The 27,847-nt window shown below is 34.4% G+C and overlaps 1 protein-coding gene across 1 annotated transcript; it reads left to right on the plus strand.

The window, feature by feature from the left end:
* Window positions 1-27,417, plus strand: LOC123668527 (sterol regulatory element-binding protein cleavage-activating protein). The gene is made up of 22 exons (XM_045602261.1): window positions 1-119; window positions 247-359; window positions 870-977; window positions 1,121-1,229; window positions 2,139-2,325; window positions 2,684-2,829; window positions 4,204-5,385; window positions 12,280-12,488; window positions 15,137-15,293; window positions 15,510-15,603; window positions 15,932-16,092; window positions 16,357-16,439; window positions 16,571-16,611; window positions 17,021-17,148; window positions 17,318-17,681; window positions 19,990-20,176; window positions 20,933-21,043; window positions 21,485-21,594; window positions 22,383-22,530; window positions 24,813-24,958; window positions 25,915-26,035; window positions 26,774-27,417. Exons 1-22 carry the CDS (start codon window positions 1-3, stop codon window positions 26,902-26,904), a joined length of 4,155 nt encoding a protein of 1,384 aa, XP_045458217.1. The 3' UTR covers window positions 26,905-27,417.
* The last annotated feature ends 430 nt before the right edge of the window (window positions 27,418-27,847 follow it).

Raw genomic sequence — 27,847 nt, forward strand, 5'->3', positions numbered from 1 at the left:
ATGGCAGGAACCACTTTACCAGAGAGGGTTGCACAGATATACTATACTTATGGCCTATTCTGTTCATCATATCCTGCTGTGGCAATAACTTTAGCACTCTCAGTCATTCTATTATGTTGGTAAGTAGCAAACACCAGCTCTAATAGAATATGTCAATATTATTTGTTATGTTTTATAACAAACAATATCAGAAATAAAAATATCAAAAATATGTTTCTTGTAGACAGTAATGTTATCTTATTACAGTTATCCGCTACTGAATGTACCTCTACCGGGAAACATACCGACTGTTGTAAACTTACATCTCAGTAATGAACATGCTGTGATGTCAGACTGCAGCACTAAGAACTGTCTCACAGGCTAGTACATGTTTAATTATGTAAAAAAAAGTGAAATGATTAAGTTTTTTATAAATAAATAAATATCATGTAACATACACTCTTTCGTCTGTTCCTATGGCAAGCAACTTAATGCTTGTGTTACAGGTAACAGCCGACTGTTATAACCATTTTATTTTTTATACACAGATATAGTACATATATAAATACAAATATTATATTACACACAGACTCAGACAGGAATGGAACCCGCAACTTGCAGAACAGAAATCAGGTCCACTACAAACTGCGCCAACGGGCGAGTCATTAATTAATCATTAATCATCATTATATTATTAAAACTAAATTATGTTTTTATATTAATTTTCATGATAAATGTTTTAAAAACATGTCATAATTTTACTCACCACCTCATAAAGACTAGTAACAAATTTAGTCGATAAATTAAACAGTGTATACACAATATTCTATTTGAACAAAGATAACGACTAATTAATATATCAGTCTAATTACTTAATAAAACTGTTTTAGGTTCACCATTCCAATTAGAATTACTATATAATGAAACACAGAAACTTCCATATGTGTGGGTTAAGGATAAACCGTTGCTACACATACATCAAGTAATAATGAGAATAGGTGAGTATTCTTTAATTAAGGTAAAATAAAAAATCTATAAATAAACTATGCTCTAATATGTTACAAATATCTTTATGTAACTACTATTATAAGCAGACTAAATGTGTTATTATGAGAAAAAAAATTGAATAATTTCTTTTAAGGAGTTTCACCATGGAATAACAATCTAAAAATGTGGGACGCGTTCAGAGCTCCGTTGCAAGAAGTATTTCGGTTATTGGAAACGATTCGCAACCACGAGGATCCTGACACGTTAGTAAAAAATATACTATATAATAAGTGTTATTTATTTCTTATTTTTGTTGGAAATTATACATTTACAACAGTTTTTTTTTTGTTGTAATTTGAATTTCTTTTATACACATACTAATGATCAGTTTTCCTCTGCTATATTATGCATGTATTATACATATGAACCTTCTTCTGGAATATTTACTTAAGAAAACCGCATCAAAATCCGTTGTGTAGTTTTAAAGATCTAAGCATACAGACAGCGGTAAGCGACTTTGTTTTATACTATGTAATGATTAAAAACATAAAATTGCCTCATGTAATATCAAAAACGAATGCTAATGTATGTAAAATTGGTTTTATTATTATATTTTAATAACAGTAAATAATCTATTGTAGTAAATATTTGAAAATTTGTTGCAAAGTATACATATGCGATTGTACTAAATATTATGTTATTAATACAAAAATAAAATTTATACAAGTTAAGTAAGCGTTTTAAACAACTTTCATTGTGCTTTGCCTTTGGTTATACATTTAGTAGTAAGGATGTTAATGCAAATGCATTCCGCTGCTTGCAAAAAGCTCTGGCGAAAGTTATTATTTGTGTAAATATTTGTTTACATTCATATTTTAATGTTATTTTAGTAATGACCTGTTTAGTGTGGCCTGTGTGTTGACTGATATGTTTGCAAATATGTAGCTATTGTTAAAAATTAGAGCAGACTAAGAATCAAATTTTTCATTTAATTTAATTCAGTAGTATTTTAATCATTTATATTCCAAAATGTGTGGATGTTTGTAATTTAAAAGTTAAATATATTTTATTTTTATTTAGTTCTTGTTACTTTTTTTTTTTTTAATTATTTATATTATAAATATTTAGAGCTTTAAAAACAAGCCATAATTTATATAACACATTGTTGGCAGAAAGGAAACACTATTGCAGCATTGTTACCAAATTGAAGGAATCAAAAGAAGGGATAGCAAGGCGAGCCTTGAAAGTGTATTACCAGAATATAGCTGTCTCCTTCTGTCTCCGGCAAATCTCTGGCAACAAAGCTTGCAATCATTTTCTCTGGATGCCAATATTGTTAACACGATATACTCACATCAGGTAAATTGTTATTTACACAAAGTTTCCAAATAAATTTGGATTATTGTAGTTACATAGATGCATTATTGTGTGTGTGTGATTAGATTATTTGTACAAATTATTGCTTCTATGGCTAATTCTACCAATACAATAAAAGCACAAACGTTCAGACCACAGTAAATATTTATTTGACCTATACGTACAAGTGTATATCTAATGCAAGTATCAAAACCCGCAAACGTTCATCATAGCAGTGATCGCTTGCGTCATTAAATAATATGTTTAATAAAAAGTCTAATAAAGAAATAACTACATAGTTAAAGCAAAACAATACAAATAAAATTTTCAATTATAATTTTAATAATTATTATGTGAACAGAATCTTCAAAAAGGCAAGGCATCGATAGCGGAAATGGCTTTCGGTATGCACCTGCGTGATGCGGGCATCAAACGGTATCCGCTCCGCGTACGACCGCGTGTACTGCAATACGCCGTCACGATATTCTATCAAAATGTCGATCAACGGTAATTTCAATTCCATACTAATATATTACTTAGTTAAAAAATTGTAAATTAGTTTTTAAATAGTCTTTTGGGTTCATTCAAGTTATTATGTAATTAGAATTTTAGTACTTTTTAACCCCCTCCTACCTCTGTCGGCGAAAGTCACCTAAACCCTTAAAAGCTGACTATAATATATGTCATATATTTATAAATCTATTTAGGTTTCTTTATTGTTATTTATGTGAAATTATTCCATAATTAATATTTACATGTTAATTCAAGAAAATTTTCAGCATTCATAAACGTATTTAAATATTCTTAATATATAAAAGACATGACACCGCATTGGCGCAACGGCCACAGCACTGGTTTGTGGCTGTTGCGCTGGCGTTGCGGGTTCGATGTGTCCGCACATGACAAATATTTGTATTGGCCCTACAGATGTTTGCCGTGGTCTGGGTGTTTGTGCAGGCTTTGCGGGTTTTACCTCCATGCCCCCGAGAGCACGTTAAGCCGTCGGTCCCGCTTGTTATCATGTACACCTGATAGCGATCCTTACTCATAGTAGGGAATATATCCGCCAATCCGCATTGGAGCAGCGTGGTGGATTAAGCTCTGATCCTTCTACTGGGGGAAAGAGGCCAATGACCAGCAGTGGAATATTACAGGCTGAAGCGTATAAATAACATGTATATATTTCTGTTTAATAAATTCAAATTAATTGTTCTCTGTCTATGGGACTTAAAACTATGACTCCAAGTTTTCGGTGACATTGGATATTTGCTGTTCAATGTTGTGTGTGCTCACTTTCATGATATCGACATTGTTCTTTTCGAACCATTCAACATCTTGATGTTCGTTTGAAGTTTATGTTATGCACATCGCACCTTAGCACGACGAGCAGCCACTCTTATAGGTCTCATTCTTGTTTTTATATAGCCATATTTGCTTGAATTAAAACCGACTAAATTTTGCTAAATTTAGTAGGCTTAACTTAAAATAAATATATAATATTAACTTTAAATAAATATTTCTGACGTAAAAACCGTCTAAACTCCTCTGGCTCCCATGTCACATCCATAATTGTCAACACTAAGACCATCATCTCCTTCGGTGCTTACGTAATACTTGAATGACTCCCTTGGCATAACTTTAAGAGTAATGGAGACGAGAATTTTAATAATTTTTAAATCTATTTCTGCCAGATTGTGTCTGTTATATCTGTTAAAGATACTAGGCTCATATCAACTGGACTATGTTAACTTTTATATGTTTTTGTTGTTAGGTAAAAAAATTATGTCACAAATTAGTAATATGCTTGTTCGTTTCATTATCTAATCTGTTTTATTTGTCTTTGCGTATTTGGTATTATTATTATCCTACTGTTTATTACAGGTTTATCGATTCGCTGTCGAAAAAACTCAAGGAAATGTATCCGCTACACCAAGACACACCCAAAACACATCCCGACGAGGTGACCCTCGTGTACTACCCCGGACAGTTCAACTACCACGAACTAGTACCCCTAATGATTACTTTTGTGGGGCTTTTTCTGTATGTTTACTTTTCAGTACGAAAAATTGAATTCATTAAATCGAAATTTGGTCTAGCAGCCTGTTCCGTGCTCACGATTATCGGAAGTTTATCAATGTCAATGGGAATATGTTTTTACTTTGGATTTTCGCTGAGTTTACAAGGAAAAGAAATATTCCCTTACTTAGTAATAATCGTCGGTCTAGAAAACGTTCTTGTTCTCACTAAGAGTGTTACATCGACGGACTCCAGGCTCGACGTGAAGATTCGGCTCGCTCAAGGATTAAGCAAGGAAGGGTGGTCCATAACAAAGAATCTTTTAACGGAAATAACTATTTTGACAGTCAGTTTCTTTACATTCGTGCCGTTCATTCAGGAATTTTCAATATTCATGATTGTTAGTCTAATTTCAGACTATTTCATTCAAATGGTATTTTTTGCTACGATACTTGGTATAGACGTGAGGCGAATGGAATTCTATCCGGAACAGAACTCGAAATTGCAGTTAAAAGAGTACTTTAGTGCTAACAATGCTCTCCACTGGCGATTCGACACAAGCTACACAGAGGATTATAAATACTCCCCTCAAAGGATGACAAAATCCAAATCACATCCTAGATTGAACGGATTGGCACAAAACAGCCCAACGGATGTAGTTGCTAAAAGAAACTCTAGCCCGAGTGGACAAGACAACAAAGTACCAAAGCGGATACGGCTGGTTAATATGTGGGCCAGAACGAGATTCTTTCAAAGAGCCTTTATGGTTTGGATGCTGGTTTGGATATCTATGATTGTTTATAATTCGGGAGTCGTTGATTACTTTATAACCACAGTCGAGAAGCCAGAGAGTACTGTAGATTATCAAAAACAATACAATGAAAGGAAGGAAGCAAATCAACAAATTTATATGAATTTTACTAATAGCAGCCGACATCCTTTGGTTTTCTCACCATTACTGGAGACTACGGACACAGAAAAAGGAATTCAAGATGCCAATGACACAGTCTTGTTTAAACATTCATCACATTATCGTACATTGTCTAGGTGAGCATTTTTCCATATATTAATTTATTCCATAAACAAATAAGATGTTAAATATATTAATGTTAACTACATGTCAATTTGTACATAAACAATACAGATACAATATAACTTGATAATAAATATCGATAGGATTAATTGTCCAAATTATAACTACATAACAATTATTATTTACTAGTTACTGAAATCAATACTTTGTGTTAGGCCATAAAAATTACACTTCGAGGCTTAAAAAATATTTATTATGATTATTGTCAAATACATACCTATATAATAAATTCATTAGATCAGTAATCATAAAAAAATAATTATATTTTTACTCGTAAATAGAATGCTAAGAGTCATTGGTATGGTTGTCAATATATATAGCCTAATTTGTTGGGTCTAAATTACACGACATTCTGTAAGGTTGAGTTACTAACCCAGTCGGGCTCCTCCATATTTTGAGCAGAAATTTCCTGCTGTAGGTAGGGCACTACCTCAGTTATAATCCATTTCACATACGATGGGTATGGTGACATTTGATATGTTCCAATACACGCTCACTATTTTCAACAAATCGGATAAATATAAATTTTTAAAAATCACCAATTAGTTTCCAAAGCAAATAATAATGCTTGATTAGATTGAAATTGTATTTATATATGCGTTTTTACATTTTAAACAAAATAAAAAAGGTACAGAAAAAATGATAACTTAAAATTACAGGCATGAAACGAAACGTTTAATGATAGGGATTGACACGTAGTAATCGGCTAAAATAAATAATCGTAACGGCCATCTTGTGAATCGCGTCATCTCACTGACTCGAGATATCTCAATCAGTACTTTCTGTCTCTTGTATGCTTCCCGTGTTTTGGGTTTGCCAGTTGCTATAGTTTTATTTGTTGCTGTTTTATTGTTGTTAAGTTCTGTTATTATTATTTTTTAATTATTCATTTTGTGTGTGTGTTCTGTTCTGTAAAATGCCGAAAAGAACAAAAGAAGACCGTTTCAAACAGTCAATTGGTTGTCCGCTTTCGGGAATACTTTGAACGAGAGTGAGAAAATAGCGTTCCATTATTATCTGTCAACCACATAGTGGATCGAGTTGCACAGGCACTTGAAATTAGGCGTAATACAGTGTCAAAAATTACTTCAGCCTATCGCAGTCCACTGTTGGACATAGGCCACCACAAGATCGTGCCAAAAAATGGCGTGAACTCGTGTGTGTTGCCTATAGTCACCATGCTGGGCGGGTTGGTGACCGCAGGGCCGGCTTTGTCGCACTGAAGACGCTGTTACCCGTCTTCGGCCTGTGTATTTCAAAGCCAGCAGATGAATGGTTATCCCGCTATCAGTTGGCTTTATAAGTTTCAAGGTGGTAGTGGAACTGTGTTAGCCCTTAGTCGCCTCCTACGACACCCACGGGAAGAGACGCTGGTGGCTATATTCTTTATTGCCGTAGCCACACAGCTTAGTGTCAAAAGTAAGTAAAGAAAAGTATGGTGACACCAATATGGAAGATAATAAGTTATCGACTCCCAAAAAGAGGCAAAGGAAATAAATGTTTGGTCGTTGAGGTTGAATATGATTATTGGCGGAGAAATGAGTTGCCCACAGTTTTACAATAATTAACGTCTTTGAAAGGTGTCAAATTATTTAATGGAAGTGTGACATCATTATGGCAACTTTTAAATAAAATTGGATTTCCATAAAATAAAAAAAAGTTCACAAACGGAAAAGTGCGTGAAAACTTTGTGACATTCTTAGAAAAGGCGAAAAACATTACGGATTGGAACAACGTAGTATTCCTTGACTAGACATGGTTGAACGCCAATCATACTGTTGGCAAAGTATGGACAGACGACACTGCTCATTCTTCGACTAAAGTACGGGAGGGTAAAGGCGAACGACTAATAAATTTGCCACGTGAGCTGTGTTAATGGGTTTGTCGATAAATCATTTCTCGCGTTTAATACCACCCTTAAAATATTATTTATTCACTATAGCGATGATTAATTTTTAATAAGCAGTTAATTTTTTTTTATTTTTATATAATCGATTAAAGGTTAACCGCATTTGTACTCGATAATCGAATTACATCAATTAATTATGCATGGTCACCTCACTATAGAGTTAATTTGACATGTGTCACCGTACCCATCGTACGTGAAATAGAGTATAATTTAATATTATAATGACAACACATGACTTTTTTAATCGATTTAAAAAAAGAAGGAGGTTACTCAATTCAACCATATATGTATATTATAATTCTTTTTTTTGTTGGAAAGAAGATATCCAAAGTGTGGTACCATGATAAGGAAACCAGGATCTGATGATGGAATCCCAGAGAAATCGAAGGAAACCCTCAAAAATCCGCCTAACTTTTTACTGGGTGTGCGATTTTGATAATTTTTAATTTAATCAAAAGCCGATGTTTATCACATGGTCACATTTAAATTTCATCAAGATCTGATTACAACTTTTGGAGTAATCTTTGATAATGCCGATTTACTTGACTATTTTTCGTCAACCTACGTTGTATTACTTACTTATCGATGTAATTGAAGTCGGTTTTTTTTTTCGTTTGCCAGCAAACAATTATTATTTTACTTTAGGGAATTTTTTATTATAACTAGAAATATCGCTGCTTAAAATAATTATACATTTTTATTTTGAATAATTTGTTAGTAAACTACGACTCATTAGTTGTTTTTTTCTAAATTAATGATTCTTAACCGGTGATCTGCGAACTACTGGTTGTCTCTAAAAGCATTCGGAAGTGATCCGCCAAAGCTTGGCGCGGAAAGAATGAGCAAGTAGTGACAGGCTCATTCGTTCCCTTCGGTTTCTTTCATCGTTTTAAATTACTTATTTTGAAAAGCAAAATTCGATGCCACGAGGCGAAGATCTTTGTTTACATACGGATTGGATATACTAAGTTACTAAGCAATCCAGATTTTTCTGCTAAACGATTGGTGGTCCACCTCAACCGACAATTTGTTGAATGATCAAAACTAAAAAGTTAAGAACGAAAGGGTTCTAAATGAAAATATGCTCAATTCGCTCATATAACAATGGCATCATTATAGGTATTGCTTAGTTTCATAATAGAGTAGTATTTGAGAGACGTTTATCAGCATTTACCAAATTGCAAGTGTTAAATGATGATGTCAGAAAATACTGACTAGGTGTATGTAGATTTTTGTTTGAAAATATTGGAAAAATTTAAAAGTGAAAAGAAAATTGGAAATGTGAATTTTGTGAAGTGAGGTGTGAATTTCCCAGTTATTTTTTGTTAAAAAAGAATTAAATATCTAATAAGTATCTTTAGAATGTTTATTTTCAAATTGTAGTTTTTTTGTTTGTTTTAGGCTGTGCATTGTTCGTTAGTTTTTTCGCATATATTTTTGTTAAAAAAAACGTGTTCAGAAGAACTGTCAAATTGAAGATATACTTTTAAATTCTTGTAACAAAGATAGATTTAGAAGTTCTTTTTGATGACTTTGTTACTCTTCTAAAATTAAAACCTAATTCATTATACTTTTTCTTAAAGTAGCCGTGTACTAATTATCAGGAAAAGGATCAGAGCTTAATCCACCACGCTGCTCCAATGCGGGTTTGCGGATATTTTCCCTACTATGAGTAACGATCGCTATTAGGTGTACATGATAACAACCGGGACCGACGACCTAACGTGCTCTACGCGGCACGGTGGGGAGATCCTCAAGAACAGCACAAACACCCAGACCACGGCAAACATCTGTATGGCCAATACAAATGTTTGTCATGTGCGGAGATCGAACCCGCAACCGCCAGCGCAACAGCCACACGCCAGTGCTGTGACCATGGCGTCAATGCGTTGTTGTTTATCACTACTATTAATAACTTGAGATATGTGCTCAAAAACAATTGTGTGATTAAAATGCAAACTGAGTAGCACTCAATGCATATACTATATACTTTGTTTTAGATTAACGTAAACCTGCTCAAAATTAAAATTACATTTAAAATATTACATAGTCTGGCCCTAAATACTGTTACAATAGTATGTCTATACATATGTGGTAGCTTATTATTAGCTTTTTTATTTATTCATATTCTGTATTAGTTATAGTTATAATAAGCTGTAAGCTATCTATGTGCTGCTATATCATATGCTATATCATCATAATATTACATTTGAATTTGGAATTAAAAATGACAGCATTTTTATACGATTGTTCATTGTGTTATCTCATTTTCGCGCCTATACATTGTAAAATACTTTGTGACATTAAAGTGGAGTGGTATTATGATATTTATTATTATTATTACAATTTTTAAAACTCAATACGCTCGGTACAATGAAACCTCCTCTGTTTGTGACAGAAAAATATCTGGCAGTCTACGTAGTTCTCGTATGACAAAGGCGATCAAAGCAGTAAGGGAAATAAATTCGAAGAGGCCCTGTCCGAAAGCAAAAGATTTTCTCTCGGGATATGAAGATAGCACCTAGAACCATATCGCGTATTTCAAAAGATGTCTTAGGACTTGCAGCCTATAAGAGACGCACTGGTCATTTCTTAACTAATAATTTAAAAAAGGATAGTGTGGTAAAATCAAAACAAATACTTAAGCGGTACGCAAAGGGAGGTCACAGAAAAAAATTGTTTACGGATGAGAAATTTTTAACAATTGAGCAATATTTTAACAAACAAAATGACCGTATTTATGCTCAAAGCTCTAAGGAAGCTTCCCAATCAGGTAACAGATTACAACGTGGGCATTATCCGACTTCAGTGATGGTTTGGTGGGTTGTTAGCTATAAAGGAGTGACTGAGTCATATTTTTGTGAAAAAGGTATCAAAACATCGGCCCAAGTGTATCAAGCTACCATTCCCGATAAGGTAGTTAAGCCCCTTAACAACACCATTTTCAATAAACAAGAGTGGTCTTTTCAGCAAGACTCGGCACCGGGTCATAAGGCTCGATCCACTTAACTGAGTTAGGGCACAGCAGGAATTTCCTGCTCAAAATATGGAGCAGCCCGACTGGGGTAGTACCTCGACCTTACCGAAGATCACAGCAAAATAATACTGTTTTCAAGCAGTATTGTGTTCCTGTTGGTGAGTAAGGTGACCAGAGCTCCTGGAGGGATTGGGAATTGGGTCAGCAACGCCCTTGCGATGCTTCTGGTGTTGCAGGTGCCTATAAGCTACGGTAATCGCTTACCATCAGGTGAGCCGTACGCTTGTTTGCCGACCTAGTGACATAAAAAAAAAACCCAATCTTGGTTAGAAAAGATGCCAACGTTCCGGACTTCATCAGAGCTGAAGACTGGCCGTCATCTAGTCATCATCTGATTCCGCTGGATTAAGACTTATGGTCAGTTTTAGAGAGTATGGCTTGCTCTGAATGCCATGATAACTTGGAGTCCCTAAAACAATCCATACGATTGGCAGTGAGAATTTTCCCGTGGAAAGAGTGCGTGCTTCTATTGCCTCAACGTTTAATGAACTGTATTGCAGCCAGTGGAGACCGCTCCGATTAGGCTTTCTATATTTTTAATGGTTTATTATGTATTAAACTCACACACTGTAATAGCAATAAATATGACGTGCAAAAGAAAAAATGTTTTTATCTTTGTAACGATATTTAGAGCAAGACTGCACTTTAAATTCAAAATACATACATTTAAAGTACAAAGTACATTTAAAGTAAGTTAACATTAGTTTATTTTTATTTTTCGAAAATAAGGACTAATTACATACACCATGGTAAAATGAAACTATTTAAACTTTTTTTTTCATTAGATAATTTCACCATATTAGTTATTATCTGCTAGATAATAGAATGCTGAGAGTGAAGTATACACGGGCATAAGACCTCAGCTGATGAGCCAGATAATCAAATTTATTCATGAATATTGTGGATATTTATCACTTGAAAATTCTCAAAAGTATTTATTTGTTTAACTAGCTAACCTAAAAGACATTTTCCTGACCTGCGGAAAGTTGAGTGAAATATTCGTTACCTTTTTACGGTAATTTCCCAAGTTTCTACGCTATTTTCCTCATTTTTCCTTACATAGGGACCTTCTTTCGACAAAGTATCTATATCTATACAAATAAATAAAATTGGAGTGTCTGTTTGTAATATTAAAATAACCGCTTTTTACTAAATGCATGTGGATGTATACACGGTACATATACCACAATGACATTTTTTTAAATTTTTGTCTGTCTGTCTGTTTGTTCCTGCTAATCCCTGAAGCAGCTGGATCGATTTTGACGGGACTTTAACTGGCAGATAGCTGATGTAGTAAGGAGTAACTTAGGCTACTTTTATTTTAGAAAATTTATTTTATAACTTTGTGAACTGAGCAATAAGTATTTTGTTAAATTCCACGCGGACAAAGTCGAGGGCACAGCTAGCTAGAAATATAATTAAAAAAACAGCCGAATCGACCCAGTCGTTCTCGAGTTTTGCGTTTAACAACACATTTAGCAATCCATTTCTATTTATATGGGATATACATAGTATATGTATTGTATACCATGTACGTGACAACGACGTTTTCGTAAAACCGATATTATCAGACAGTAAAAGTAATCTTCTTAGAGTAAGTCCATTTTAATGCTTCTGTTTTATTAGATAGGGTTATACAGATAACAGATAAATAGTTCAAACCGTGAATATTACAAAAGTATCGTTATATCAGGCAATAATTACGACTCTACGTATTACTGTATTGTATTATCCATTGTTTAAACATTTATTCTAAACTTTATTTAAATTTAATTTCTTCCGCTTATTGGTCAATATTGTTGTCTCCTACTTAAGTGTCTTAAATTGTGAATTTGTTCCATTTTTTTGTATGTTCGTAATTAAAAACTTCTTCAAGTGCTAACATTAGAGTGCTTGTTTCAGACTATCTCCATACCACTGGTCGGCAATCCTGTCTCAATACAACGAGTCGGTAGCCGGTAGGTACGTGGTGGTGCTACCGCCGTTGCTAGTGAGTCATCGAGTCGGTCCAGAGCTGGCAGCCGGGTTGCGACACCCGGACGAGCGCGACCCGCCACCACTTCGCTGGCAGGCTCTGGCAGCCGCACTCGACCCCATCGAAATATTACCCGGTGAGAACTTTTTATTATAACTTGCGATGTACGTACGTATGTTTGTTATGGTGGAGTCTTGTAACTATTTTTTTTTTTTATTTACCTATGTAGATAAAGAAGTAAATTAAATGACTGTATCAGATTGATTTTAATTTTTGAAATTTTCAAAGTAATCATTACTAATAATTACTTGCGACATGTTAACAGTAAAAGTTTTGAATGAAAAGTTTATTTACGTTTTTCAGTTTTACCGCATTTAAATAAAAATAAAGCTATAAAGACTTTTAATTATATTAGCTTGTGCTATCTGTGTTTTCCTTTTATGAATAAAGTTACTTCGTCAATAATATGTACTATACAAGATGACTGGTGAATTGCCATCAATATTTAAGGAAGATACTCGGTACATGATTCTCATTCGAATTATGTAAAAAATAGAAACTTAATTTTTGACAAAATTTTCTTAAATTTCAATTTACATAAATGAAATGTGGAATTGTGGACACATTTCCAGCCATGCCAGCGGCGCGTGCGGCCTTGGTGTTGTAGTGTACCGCTTGCCACCCGCAACTCCCGCCCCGTGGCTAATTCTAATTCCCGCTAATTCGATTAGTAGGTTACTAGGTCATTAGGGCGAGCGCCGCCGTATGTTTCCTACGTCGGAGTACGCCCATCTTCCCACGGGCGCGCGCCTAGCGATCAAATCTTACGCGTATACCTAATCTGTCGTGTGTGAGTGTGACCCATCATTAGCAATTAGGTATGGCTTATCAATACACAAATGCAGAGTACTTTGACATGGTTCATGACTATGCTCGTGCGAATGATAGCTTGCCGGGGGCTATCATTTTGTATGCAAACAGAGAGGAATTGAAATTAAAAATCACCAGTGCTTTCGAAAGTGTTAAAAGTAACCCATTCGTGTTAAACCGCCGCACTGTGTATTACACGAGAAGGAGCTCACTTTGAACATTTATGTTAAGGTTGGTGTAGTTATGTAGGTTAATAGATATTTTAATGATTGACATTCGTTGTAAATAAGTATAATTCCATTTTTAAATACGCCGGAAATACCAAGATAGGCCACAGTTTATATTATTTTTTGTCCCAAGTTCACATCATTTTCCTAGTCAACAAATTTGTTGCTTAATTTAATTTATTACGTAAGACGATTTAGGTGAGGGGGGTCAACCATGTCTTATTTTTTCTTACAAGGAGGTCTCGAAAGTTATTAAGAAAGATAACAAAAATGCCCAAAATTGAAATTATACTTTAAAAAAGCGTCAACCGCGCGAGTGCCGAGGACGCTGAGGTTCGCTCGGATGCGTATAAGTAAACGATTTCCATTTCCATGGCAACGAACCCACGCCACCCACACCGCGGCTCCCGGGAACTCCCCGCTTGTGGTTTAGTCGTCCCTTGTTTGCCTAAACAACACTCGTTATTGCGTTCATGATTTTAATATCATAAAAGTTTCCAAAACGAAATATTAGTCTAAACAAGAAGCCTAAATTAGGAATATGCGAGAAAAAAAGTTAACTCAATAAAATTATTTGCTAAGTCAGGTATTTCTAAGTCTAAATAAAGGTGGCGAATGTTAGCGCGACCCCATCTCGCCCCACCCAGGCAGACGACTGCTCACACGTGGTGGTTTTTGAGTCATTAGGAGTCTGCAAAACCCTCTGGCGCCCCCGCGCTGGAGGGTATCCATGATGGACATGTCCCTCGTAAAAAAATAATAAAAAAAGGTATTTCTAAGTCTGTGTAACAAAACATTGTCATCATTTACAAGTGGGTTTTGAGCCCTTGGATCGAAAATCTTATGTAGGTAAAGATGAATAATTAAAACCAGTTTATTAGTACCAAAAAATAAAAATTATTACTCTCTTTGTACGTATAGATAAACGTTTCTAAAAATTGTTACATTGAAAAATAAACATTAATACAAAACAAACGATGATACATGATGTAACGAATACATCATTTTTTCCTTTTTATTCTTATGTAATAAATTATCAACAGGAGGTCGGCATATTCTTATTTTTTCTTATAATGAGTAAAATATAGGAGTCGAAAACTAGCAAAATTCGACTTACGTAATAGATGAATGGAATATCTTGGTATTATTGTCTGTCTTAAGCCAGTATTAAAGTATGAAGGGGATTGGATCATGCTTGTTTGTCAAAGGTAGCCTGCTACCCTGTAAACACGTGGCTCCGTTTGGACGTAAGTAAACGACCGCGCGATAACTAAATGTACCTACATAAGTACCTACGTACTTGTTTTGTGTTGACAGCGCAGTTAGGGTGTCCAGACGACGCATAATTAATTAGATAACTGTTGATTAACTCTACTTAGAAGCTTATTAATATTTATGTAATATGTATTTTTTTTGTCATATAATTATGATCGTCAAGTATCACGTCCTTAAGTATCGATTTGATATTCAAACAGTCATGCTGAATTTGGTGATATGAGCTTCTTATTTTACCTCAATTAGTTGAAAGAACATTTACATCAAAGTTTGTTTTATTTTTGTTCTACTTATTGCACAACAGAGTACTAAAATTAAATGTTGATCGGGCAAAGAAAGCTGCTTTACTGCACATAATGTCAAACTTAAGAGTATATATACTGGTCTAACATTAATTTTAACATTGTTACAGAATTTGACTCAATTGACAGTAAAACTCCGGGCCACCAATGGGGAAAAGGGGCGGATCTTCCGATATATCCAACTACTCCCATGGAAATTCTCCTGCTGGCGATCCTGTGTACGATTAGTGTTGCTGTCATTGCGTACATGATGGTGGTACTGTACAGGTAAGAATACAAATGTTTCCGAGCTGTTCAGTTTTTTTTTTTTAATATGCTGCCTTTATCAATAAAATTAGATGTAAACGACCTTTTGGTCATATACCATGCCTGGCGAACCGCGGTGTGAAAATATTTTTTCTCATTTACTGCGTTTGTACCGTACAAAAAACTCTAGGCAACTGAGGACTTTTTTTAAGTTAAATTTTTATTTATTTATTTTAGATGCGTGTGCTCGCGACATTATGCAGAATGGCGTGCTTCGTGGAACGAAGATGATGAATATAAAAAGATAATCGCCAAGCAGCCGGCAGTACAGGTAATATAAAAAATAATAATGGATGTTCTTTTTCTTTAATTAGTGATACAAGGGCAAAACACATGAGTTCAAGCCATTTTTGGCGCGAAGTTTTGGAGGCCTGGACTGTATTAGGCTGAAGTGATGAGTGATACAAACTCCTGTACATCGCTGAAACACACAAAATTCTGTTAAGTAACGCTTAAAATAATCAGATGTGTGTATCCCTAGTATAAAGTATAAACAGTATAAACCTCTGTGAATTCTGTTGTACTGTGTTGTTGTAATGTATTATTGAGAATTTTATTGGTAATTAATAAATAATAAAAAAAATATGTAAATATTTTAGTTGGTGATGGAAGCAGTACCATTGGTTGTCGCAGGACACAGTCAAGAAGTGGAATGCCTAGTGACTGATGGAGAAAAGGTGGTCAGCTCATGTTTACAAGGCAATATCAAAGTTTGGGACTCGTTGAACGGCGAAATTGTAACGAATATAGACCGTTGCGCGTAAGTGTAATTAATCTCATGTTGTTTCTTCTATGACTTTTTGTTAAAAATTGTTTTAATTTAGAAGTGTTTAATTTATTGTGTACTGGTCGAAAAATTATAAATAAATATATCAAAATCCTAAAATAATTTTGGCAATGTATGCGATTTTTTTAAATTATGAATAATTCATTTGTCTAAAAAAAACTACAGAACTGTCAAAAACTACAGTCTGTTTATGTACATCTATTTAAACTACTAATAACGTACTATGTACTATTTCAGCTACTTCAAGCTTCAAATGGAACTTTTTGAAAAGGTTAACTCGAAACGAACACCATGTAATGATCAACAAATTACAATTGAACGTAAGTTTTGATTTCGGGGTAACTTTCAAATTTTATGTTATTTATATGTTATTATCATTATATGTTATTTTTTCAAAACATTAAATGCTTGATGTCAAAGTCAAACTAAATCTTGTTATATATTATTACAGCGCGTCAAAGTCCTGACATATTGGTTCAACAACAGAATGAAGTAAGTACAATTGAAATTGAGGCACTATATAGTTATAAGAGGTATGCAACAAAATGTAAATTAATTTAGAGTCAAACAACAGTGCTATATTTTTTAACAACTAATTTTGGTATTAAGGTTGTTTTTATTATGTTACTTTTGCTGATTTGTTTATAGATAAAATCACTCAGAGTTGTTCAAATACCATTTCTATTAGAAAATATCTAGCAGATAATACACGACATGCGGTCTCACCAAAATCGTACCTCAGTAGGGAAAAAAATGAAGTCCGGTATGCCTCTGATTAACAAAGGCAAACAGAACCTAAGTATTTTAACCAACTTTGACCTACTCAATTTTTTCTCACTATGCATTATTTCATCACTATATACTCTTACTAGTTGTTTTAAAAATATATTATTTTTCGCAGAATGTTCCCAGACTAAGAAAAGGCTTGAACAATCATTTAAGCGGTTTAAAGTTTCACGCTTCATACGGTGACAACAAATACCTGTCTGCGGCCGAGAACACTAAATATGAATTTGCCAAAGCATACAGGTAGAGTTTTACAATAATCTTGTTAAATCTGGAATTAATATTGCCAAATACGTATATGAATAAGTAGCTGTTGCTTGCTATGAAAGTAGAAACCAACTTATGTGCAAATTAGCTTGATTTGTAGGAAAAAAATATCTGTTATTTATATCTTACTTTGTTATTGTTACAGAGACCTTTACTTCACAGAACACAGTGAAGTATACGAAGCAAACTCGAAGACAAATTCTGAACTAAATAGTTTATACATGAACAAACAAGACTTGAATGCAGCTTGTAAAGATAGTGACATTAGTGATGAAAGTGTTTTCGATTTCAATAGAAGTGAGAACTCCGTTAATAGTTTAAGAAATAGGGGTGGTAATAGAATAAACAGTAGAACTAATAGTGATGTGGATAGTGCGGGTCTTAACTGGAGGGGAAGGCCGATGAGGGAATCCCCCGTTTGGTGTATGGACTTTTGCAATGACCTCATCATACTAGGGTGCGCTGATGGGAGGGTGGAATTTTGGGAGGCTAGCACTGGTAAATTAATGGTAAGTTATTTTCAGCCATGTATCCCGAGAGTTCCTTATGTATCTTTCGTTATTCTTTATACTTTTTAACTTATTCATAGTCGGTTATTTATATCGTCTTAACTTATATCTTATAGTATTTTTTTAAATATGTCCATTTTAAAGTTACTTAGTAATAAGCTTTAATTTCCTCTTTTTTTAATATTTTTCATTCACTATAATTTTGGTTACTATATTTTGTTACTATATTACTATAATTTTGGTTATGGTACCTACGTGTATCTTTAAATGGCCCTCAACGGAAGGACACCAGTTAAATAACATGTTGTATAGTATTTATAATATAGCCCATTGGTGTAGTTTACAGTGAACCTGCCTTCTGGGTTTTTTGGGTTGCGGTTTCGATTGCCGTCCCGAGTCTTATGTATAATGTGTTTTATTTTTATTTTTGTATGTACTATTTACATATGCATCGCTGTCGGTCCCGGTTGTTATCATGTACACCTGATAGCGATCGTTACTCTTAGTAGGGAATATACTTGCAAACCCGCATTGGAGCAGCGTGGTAGATTAAGCTCTGATCCTTCTCCTACACGGGAAAAGAGGCCAATGACCAGTAGTGGGATATTACAGGGTGAAGCGTATATGTACATTTAAAAATAATTGTGTTTGCTCGCAAACGAAAAAAAAACCGACTTCAATTACATCGACCAGTAATACAACGTAGATCGACGAAAAATTAGTCAAGCAACTACGCGTTATTAAAGATTACTCAAAAAGTAGTTATCAGATCTCAATAAAATTTATACGTGACCACATGATAAACATCAGCTTTCGATTAAATTAAAAATTATCAAAATCGGTACACCCAGTAAAAAGTTATTACGGATTTTCGAGAGTTTCCCTCGATTCCTCTGGGATCCCATCATTAGATCCTAGTTTCCTTATCACGGTACCAAACTAGGGATATCCCCTTTCTAACAAAAAAAGAATTATCAAAATCGGTACATCCAGTAGAAAGTTATGCGGTATAATACAACGTAGGTCGACGAAAAAAGCGTCAAGTAAAAACACATTATTAGATATAACTCGAAAAGTAGTTGTTAGATCTCAAATAAATTTAAATGGGACCAATTGGCACACACCACCTTTCGAATAAAACAAAATTTGCCGAAATCGGTCCACACGGGCAAAAGTTCTGATGTAACATACACAAAAAAAAAAAAAAAATACAGTCGAATTGAGAACCTCCTCCTTTTTTGGAAGTTGGTTAAAAATATGCTGGCTGTTACGTAAATCATAGGCATTTAGTTGCCTGCTTTAAGGTTATATATATACAACCAACCATAAAATCAAATTGATTAAATTTCATTCGGTCCGGATGTGGAGGGACTGGCAATCTGTAATACAGGTCTCCTAGTACAGTCGCCAGTCTCTCACACAGATTTTGCTTCGTTATTGTTGAAATTTGTATTTTGTGTCTATTTTGTGCGAGAGAAAACAAAATAAATATTTATTATTATTATTATTATTACTCATCCGAAAAGGCTGGACCGATTTTAATCAAATTTTGTGTTCATATCGGCTAGGTTAGAGAATCGGCCAACATTTATTTTTCATAACCCTAATTTACAAGGCGGAGGAATTGAGGAGGCTAATAACATATATCGCAAAACAACGTTTGCGGGGTCAGCTAGTTTATTATATACTAGCTGCTGCCCGCGATGTCGTCTGCGTAAACGTTATACAGCACCAAAAATACCTACGATTATACCTTTTAAAATAACATTCATTTACTCGTTTCTTCTTTACATTTCATATCTACAGAAAAATTTCATAGATGGCGCTGCTTTAAAATTGTCTTGTCTACTTATATTCATTTAATTATGTTTATCGGCCTAAGTTACTTATATTGCGTGATATTTATAGTGTGAAGCTAGCTTATAGCGTGGTTATTATTAACATAATAACAACAACATTCAAATATGCGTCGTTATATTACGCGGTGTTACAGAATGCGTTGAAGAAATAAAGGTTCACTGCTCGTTCCTCGTAGGTGATAGCGTGATAATATGTAGCCTATATGTTGACCCGACTTCTTAATAATATTCGTGCCAAATTTGAAGTAAATCCATGAGGTACTTTTTGAGTTTATCCCAGACAAACAGACAAAAATTCTAAAAACTATATTTTTGGATTCGGTGTCGACTGTAGATCACACCCCAAGTATTCATTTAAAAAAATATTCAATGTACAGTTTGGACTTTCCTACCATTTTATTATATGTATATATGTCTATATCGTCATACACATGTGCAATACGGTCTAGAACGTGTGGTGGTTCGTGGAGCGGCGCGCGGGCGGGCGCGGAGTGACGCACGCGCGCGCTCTGTCGGGCGCGCGCCGCGTGTGCGCCGCCTCGCTGTCCGGACACCTCGCGCTACTGCGGCTCGACGCGTACAACGCGACCTCGGGCGCGCACGTCGACTGGCGTTTCAGCACGGCGCACAGGAGAAGTTAGTGCATTTTGTTAAATTTTCATTTCGCAAGGACCTTCTACAAAGTTTTTTTTTTTTTTTTTTTTTTTTTTTTTATGTCAAATAGGCAGGCATTTGACCACAATCTCACCTGATGTTAAGTGACGATGCGGTCGAAGGTGGAGCATGCCTGCCCAATAACAGCCTATTCACTCTGGCCTTGAAGGCACCCAGATTGTATCGTTCGAAAGTATTAGAAAACTCTTTAAAAAAAATTGAAGGAAATCAGTTAAGTTATAGCGTGATCAAGGGAAAAAGAAGAAAGGGATTTATTTATATGTAAAATATTGATTGCAGTACTAATTATAATTAGTACTAATTTAATATCAACTTAAATGCGATGTGCCAGAATATGTAATTAATATATAGAATAGTAGGTAGCAAAATATCTTTATTTACGTCATGCTTAGACAAAATACGGTGTCATCATAGTTTATTATTACTCCTTCGCTCTTGTGTCACGTATAGTATATGTTTTGCTTTTTCTCATTATACAGAAATTCTAAAATTTTTATATGAACGAGCTCAAATAAAGTCATCGACTTAAATGATAAAAATGTCTCTATCTTAATGTATTAACCGTATAACTATTTATTGTCTAAAAACAAAAATAATGAATTACAATAAATATCAAGACATTTCTATTAGATTAGACATTATCTCGTTTTCTATATGTATATAATATACAGATATTGTCCAGATTTTTGTTAATTTTAATTTATTATTCCATGACAGCACATAAAAGAACAGGCTCGGCGGAGTCAATTCGAAGCGGGCACACGCTTGATGAAGAGCACAAGGGTCGTATGAGTTTTTCCTACGACGCAGATCATAGTGATAATGATGGTAATTTATTAAGCATATTCAAAAAACTGTCTATGGTAATAATACAATCAATAGTTTGCTTATAAAGAGACTACTGATTTTTCAAGAATTGAATGTTTGTCAAACTGGCTTGGTGGTTGGCGGAGAAATAATACATTTTAATTGAAGGTAATCCTATCCGTACTATCCGTTTTGTTACTTCAGAGATGCTAAATATATATTTACCAATATACAGTAAAGTCAAAGGCAGTCGTTCTATTTTTTATAATTTGAACAACTCCGAAAGGTATTTATTGTAGTATTTTTATTTAAATGATATATCCACAGGCTTATTATGCCCGTGCTTTTGTTATTCCATTTTTTTTTGTTTAAACATGCATCGGTACTTCACTGCGACTTTTGAATCGTATTTATAGTATTATTTTTAAATCTTAATAATGAATACAAATATATGCCTTGCAGAAGTAGTATGCGTCCGAATCGCACAATGTAGACCGCACCAACAACCAATCACGGAATTACATTCCGAAGGCGGCCGCATCCTCACCGGCAGTCAAGACCACGTTCTAAAGGTACCATATAAATATCGCTAATCTGTGATTGTTTTTTTTATTTTTATTTTATATCACTAGTTCGGCAAACAAGCGTACGGCTCACCTGATGGTAAGAGATTACCGTAGCTTATAGACGCCTGTAACACCAGAAGCATCGCAAGCGCGTTGCCGACCTAATCCCCAAATCCCCCCAGGAGCTCTGGTCACCTTACTCATCATCAGGAACACAATACTGCTTGAAAGCAGTATTATTTAGCTGTGATCTTCTGTAAGGTCGGGGTACTTCCCCAGTCGGACTACTCCATATTTTGAGCAAGAAATTCCTGCTGTGCCCTACCTCAGTTGTTGAAAATTTATGGCCATATTAATTAAATAAAAATATAATTAAAATTAAAAAAAAAAATTAATTAAATTAATTAAATTATTTTAGTATTCGACAAGTCTAAGCCACAGTATTCGAAATCGCTATTCGAAAATGTTAGCTAAGATTTAGTAATGACGATGATTTTAAACTAGAATGAAGGCTTAATCTAAATTGGAGTTTGAGGTTTCATCATAATTCAATTCTAATTTTTTTTGGGGCTGTAATGTAAAATGGCAATTAATACAAACTCAAGGTAGCTTTGGCTCTGGTCTTCAGTACCTACATGATCAATACAATTTAAATTAAATATTGAAACGGTTATGTTCTAAAGTAATTTTGCAATAATTTACATAATATGTACACATTGTAAAATTTCGAAATAAACTTGTATTTTTATAATTAATTTTATATTGTTTTGTATAAATAGATACCTTCTTTTCAGGTGTTTTCAAGTTCGGAGTTAACGCCGCTGCTGACACTACACGGTCACTGTGGGCCCATAACGAGCTGTTTCATTGACCACGCCACGCCTACAATCGCGGGTAGTGGATCACAGGACGGGTTACTTTGCGTGTGGGACTTACATACTGGTAATATTTGTAATTACTTCAAAGATTATGAACGAATGAACAAACGATTCAGCCTGTAACATCCCACTGCTGGGCACAAGCCTCTTTCTCTGTATAGAACAACCGGAGCTTAATCCACCATGCTGCTCCAATGCGGGTTGGCCGATATGTTCCCTACTATGAGTAACGATCGCTATCAGGTATTTATGATAACAACCGGGACCGACGGCTTAACGTGCTCTCCGAGGCACGGTGGGGAGGCCCATAAGGACACACATCTAAACGGGAAAGAAATAATCTAATCTTATAAATCTTATAATATTTAAACTATAATAAAGACATGAAGATGCATGAACTCATTTCGTAATGCGAGTCATTGAGTGCTTGTGTGTAAACATGCATTTTACATTTGTGCGGCAAATTTTTTACTTGTAGTAAAAAATTGTGTTTGTCCTTCTCCTACACGGGGAAAGAGGCCTAGGCCCAGTAGTGGGATATTACAGGCTGAAGCGTATATGTACATTTAAAAAAAATATGCTTGCTGTTACGTAAATCGTAAGCATTTAGTTGCCTGCCTTCGGGTTGTATATATATTTATACAACCAACCATAAAATCTTATATATAAAATTCTCGAGTCACAATGTTAGTTACCATACTCCTCCGAAACGGCTGGATCGATTTTTACCAAATTTTGTGTGCATATCGGCTAGGTCTGAGAATCTGATCTGATCTGATCTGATCTGATCTGAAACAGGCTGAAGCGTACCAGAGCGACACGCACAGGTATAGTTAATACATATAATAAAAATGTAACGGATCGCTGTCGGAATGTATGGAAAAAAACATTATATGGACCTTTATCAGCGAGAATAGGACATAAGACAAGGATTGTTAGAGCTTTTGTCTGTTTTTCTGTTTGTGTGTGCACGTTAATCTCAGAAACGGCTTATTCAATTTAGATGTGGCTTGCACTAATATATTGTGGTAAGCTTCACTTAACATGTAGTGTTTGTTTCATGACAATCGGTTCATAAATAAAAAAGTTAAACGCGGACGAAGTCGTGGGCACAGCTAGTCAATAATATAAATGTCTAAGACCTTACTTAGCTTAAGTAAATAATTATAAATCTGTTAATACTGCGTATCACAGAAAATATTAATTTCAGACAGCAAAGAATTAATATAGTTATGAAGAACACCAACGGCTTATTGGATACTAGCTGTTCCCCGCGGTTTCACCAGCGTTAATTTGAGGAAAAAACGTCATAATATATTTTTAAGCCATAACTGTGCATCTCGGGCAACTTAACCCGGCATCCGACGCGACGCCGCGTCGTTTCATTAATTTGATTTTACATCATCTCCTAAATAATCCGTCATGATCGTAAAAAAATATATAATATCAAATTGCCTTGTCGATGAATTATTTATCATTTGTAAAGATTAATATGCCAGGCTAATAAAATCACCTTTTAATTTTTTGTGATAATTAATTCGTTGTAGAGTTATTTTAAAAGTATAATCTTCAAAGGTAAATAATTAAATATCTTATAACATTCACACACGGTCGTCTGTTCCTAAAGTAAGCAACTTAATGCTTGTGTAAAAGGTAACAACTGGTTGATATAGCTACATTTTTTTTAAAATAAACATACATGGAAATAATCGTGTCAATGAAACCACCTTCGTAAATAATGCACTATTTTAAAAGAAACTTGATTATAATAAAAAAGGTTACAATGATTTCATTTTAAAAGATTTCGTATGTTGTCGAGAATTTTTTACAACTTTCAATTGCGGTCAACTCCGTTATGCATAATTTTTTGGTAGCTTTAACCCGGTGTACGTAACGCAAGTTTTAAAAAGATTTTAATTTTAATTTTCATAATATTTCTTATTAATGCTCAGCTTCTATTGGTCATATTGTAATTTAAAATATCAAGCCTATAAACTTCCTCGGTAAATGGACTATCCAACACAAAAAGAATTTTTCAATTCGAACCAGTAGTTCCTGAGATTAGCGTATTTAAACAAACAAACTTTTCAGCTTTACAATATTTGTATGCATTTGTCTATTATTAAGCACCGAGCGCAAACTGGCTGAGGCGGGTTGTGTGGGCAGACTTTATACTAACTTGCAGGTACTTGGCGCGACCATTGAAGTAACTAAAATTTAAAAAGTTATTGAACAAAAATCGAGGTACTGGGTCCTTTCGACCCACGCGTGCCCACTTGCGGGTTAAGTATACTTTGCGTATTAATTTAAAATCGATCGTAATAAATTCGTGTTATACTGTTCCAGGCGCGTGCGTGTACAGTATGCAGGCGCACGACGGCGCTGTGACGTCACTAGCGTACACCGCCTCGTATGTCGTATCCGCGGGCTCGGACGAGCGGCTCTGTATATGGGATCGCTTCCAGGGACATATGCTTAACTCTATTCACATTGTAAGTGTGTATTATTTACTTATTGTGTGTACTGAAATGGTATTATTGTGGACACAGCAGGTAATACCGTGCATATTAGTGCCGAGCCGCCTGCGCCCCACCGCATCGCTCCCACAACACTTTATAAACTAAATATAAGTATTTTTTTACAAAAACTATTCCCCCCCCCCTCCCTAAATATTTTTATTATTTTATTATTAAAATAAATATTCAATTAAGTATTTTGTGAATATCGAGCAAAAAGGGCAAAAAAATCGCATTTGTTGTATGTGAGCCCCCCTTAAATATTTATTTTATTTTATTTTTAGTATTTGTTGTTATAGCGGCGAAATAAAAACATAATTTTTGAAAATTTCAACTGTCTTGCTATCGCGGTTCTTGAGATACAGCCTCGTGACAGACGGACGGACGAACCGACGAACGTACAGACAGCGAAGTCTTAGTAGTAGGGTCCCGTTTTGACCCTTTGGGTATGGAACCCTAAAAAACGGCTCTTACAGAAGATCACGGCCATATTAGTGCGCTCAAGTAGTTTCTGTGGTGAGTAAGGTGGCTAAAGCTCCTGAGGAGGCTCGGTATAAGGATAGGCTCGGTAACCGATATTTGCGGTAGCCCAGCGATAATAAACAGATTTAAAAAATATTTTTTATTATTTGCTGGTAAATAGTGTTATTTGTACAGTTATAGATGTTCACATAAGTTGATTTCTCAAAAAAATGAAATAAAATAAAATTAGTTAATGGTAGAAGTATTTTTTTATTTCACAGTTCCAAAGGATTATCTAATTTTTTTATTTTAGAGGTGTTTGTACATATGTTTGGGTACTATTTTTTACATACCGGTATAAATTAATTAACAGCATAACTACTAGTGAATATAATTGCTGTAAACTGAAAACGAAGCGAAATAGACACAAAAATACATAAAATATTGTAGAATCACCTAATTGTTTTAAGGGTCTCAACTACATGAGTCGAATGCTACCCTTGACTCACACGATGTTAGTGATGGGAGACCGTAGCGGACTTACCGCTTACGACCTCAGCAGTGGAGACGTCATAAGAAGAGTGCTTTTTGGTAAGTTTCATTAAGTATTTTAACCCTCGAAGCGAAAAAAGATGTAAGACGTGTTTGTTTGACACCAATGTCTATCTTTCCGATGCGTTATTGAGGACTTTTTCGTGAAACTAAAGTTCCTTGCTGTGGTTCTCAGCTATGTTTTGTAAAAATCCAGCAGTTTGAAAAGTATCAGATCTTTTTAAAAACGTAACGAATTGTGCTTACGGCATAAAATGCAATTATTGATCGATGTATTCTAATTATTTGTAAAACATTATTTGTTTAACTTGGACTTTACGCTCATGTAATTATGAAACTGCACACATGACAGTATTTTATACTATAGGAAGAGTTTTGTAAATTTAAACTGAACGTAAAAAACTTACTCGTTTTTTAACCGACTTCCATTAAAGGAGGAGGTTCTCAATTCGACTGTATTTTTTTTATGTATGTTACTTCAGAACTTTTTATTGGGTGTTTCGATTTTCATAATTTTTAATTTAATTGAAAGGTGGTGTGTGTCATGTGGTCACATATAAATTTTATCGAGATCTGATAACTACTTTTTGAGTAATCTTTGATAACGCGTAGTAATTGACTATTATTTCGTCGATCTACGTTAATAACTCGTCGGTGTAATTGAAGTCGGTTTTTTTTCGTTTGCGAGCAAACACAATTATTACGCGATAGATTCTGTATTTATAAGAATTAATATTGATTATCAAAGTAAAAAGTCATTGTTCATATACTATCCAGGTCAAAGCGACGGCTGTATCTTCGTCCGTCAGATACTACCGCTCAAGGACGCGATAGTGTGCGACTACGCGAACCAGTTGCGAATTGTTCGTTTCCCGCTCGTGTCAAAACTCGACATGAAAAACGAATAGCTACAGATTATATCAACAAATTGTTAGGTCTCTTTCATTTGGGGTCCACAGTATACAGACATTAAGAAAAAGACATTCACAAAATGGTTTTACTAATATATTAATTAATTTTTATATCTATAAAAATGTCAATTGTAATTTGTATTTGATTTGTTGATTAATGAATTCGATATTAAAAAATTAATTCGTTTCGACCCGCGCATGTATTATAAAAGCTCATTCGAGGTTTGAAAACGAATTATACATTAGATTATTGTTTATTCTTAAATAATTAAATTAGTAATTTAACGATTTGTCGACGTAAGTCTGTGTTGTGTGAACCTAAATTAGTTAAACTAAATTTTCCTCTAAGGAACATCACAACATTAGACTTTTTAAGTGTCTTATCAAATTTATATCTATATGTAATTGTTTCAATGATAGTGTACTTACTCCGAATGTACAGTGAAGCGGAACAGGGCTTGATTTTTATAGAAAAATAATTGTAAATAATCATTAAATACTTTCATTTTTTTTTTCTTTTATTTTCATTTTATTTATCAATAAGTAATAATTATATAACATAGTTAATTCAAATTAGATGTATGTTATTGTGCAATGTATTTATTGAATCTTGATTACTTTCACGTGCAATTGTATTTAGTGAAGAAAAGCATTTGTTAATGTAATCGGGAGTTAAGTACACATAATTATTTTAAAAATATTTCTCTTTCCAATTTAATTTTCTATATTAATTTTTTTTTATAATTCGTAAACATTGAATTCTAACCTACGTTCGTAACCAAAACTTGACTTCACACAAAATGTAATAAACATTTGCTTAAGTTACATTCGAGGGATTTCCAACGAGGGTATTGAGCTGCTGACTGGTGAGATTATACTCTCGTGGGTTTTTATTTTTAAGGCATTGATCAAACTCCTTCAAAATGCTTTACGTAATACT

Source organism: Melitaea cinxia, chromosome Z, assembly GCF_905220565.1.
Source record: "Melitaea cinxia chromosome Z, ilMelCinx1.1, whole genome shotgun sequence".
Classification (NCBI taxonomy): Eukaryota; Metazoa; Arthropoda; class Insecta; order Lepidoptera; family Nymphalidae; genus Melitaea; species Melitaea cinxia.

Coding starts and splice junctions, on each gene's coding strand:
- LOC123668527 (XM_045602261.1), top strand. CDS start 1: ATGGCAGGAACCACTTTACCAGAGAGGGTTGCACAGATATACTATACT. Junction 2,830..4,203: donor TATCAAAATGTCGATCAACG/GTAATTTCAATT, acceptor TGTTTATTACAG/GTTTATCGATTCGCTGTCGA. Junction 12,489..15,136: donor CCCCATCGAAATATTACCCG/GTGAGAACTTTT, acceptor ACATTGTTACAG/AATTTGACTCAATTGACAGT.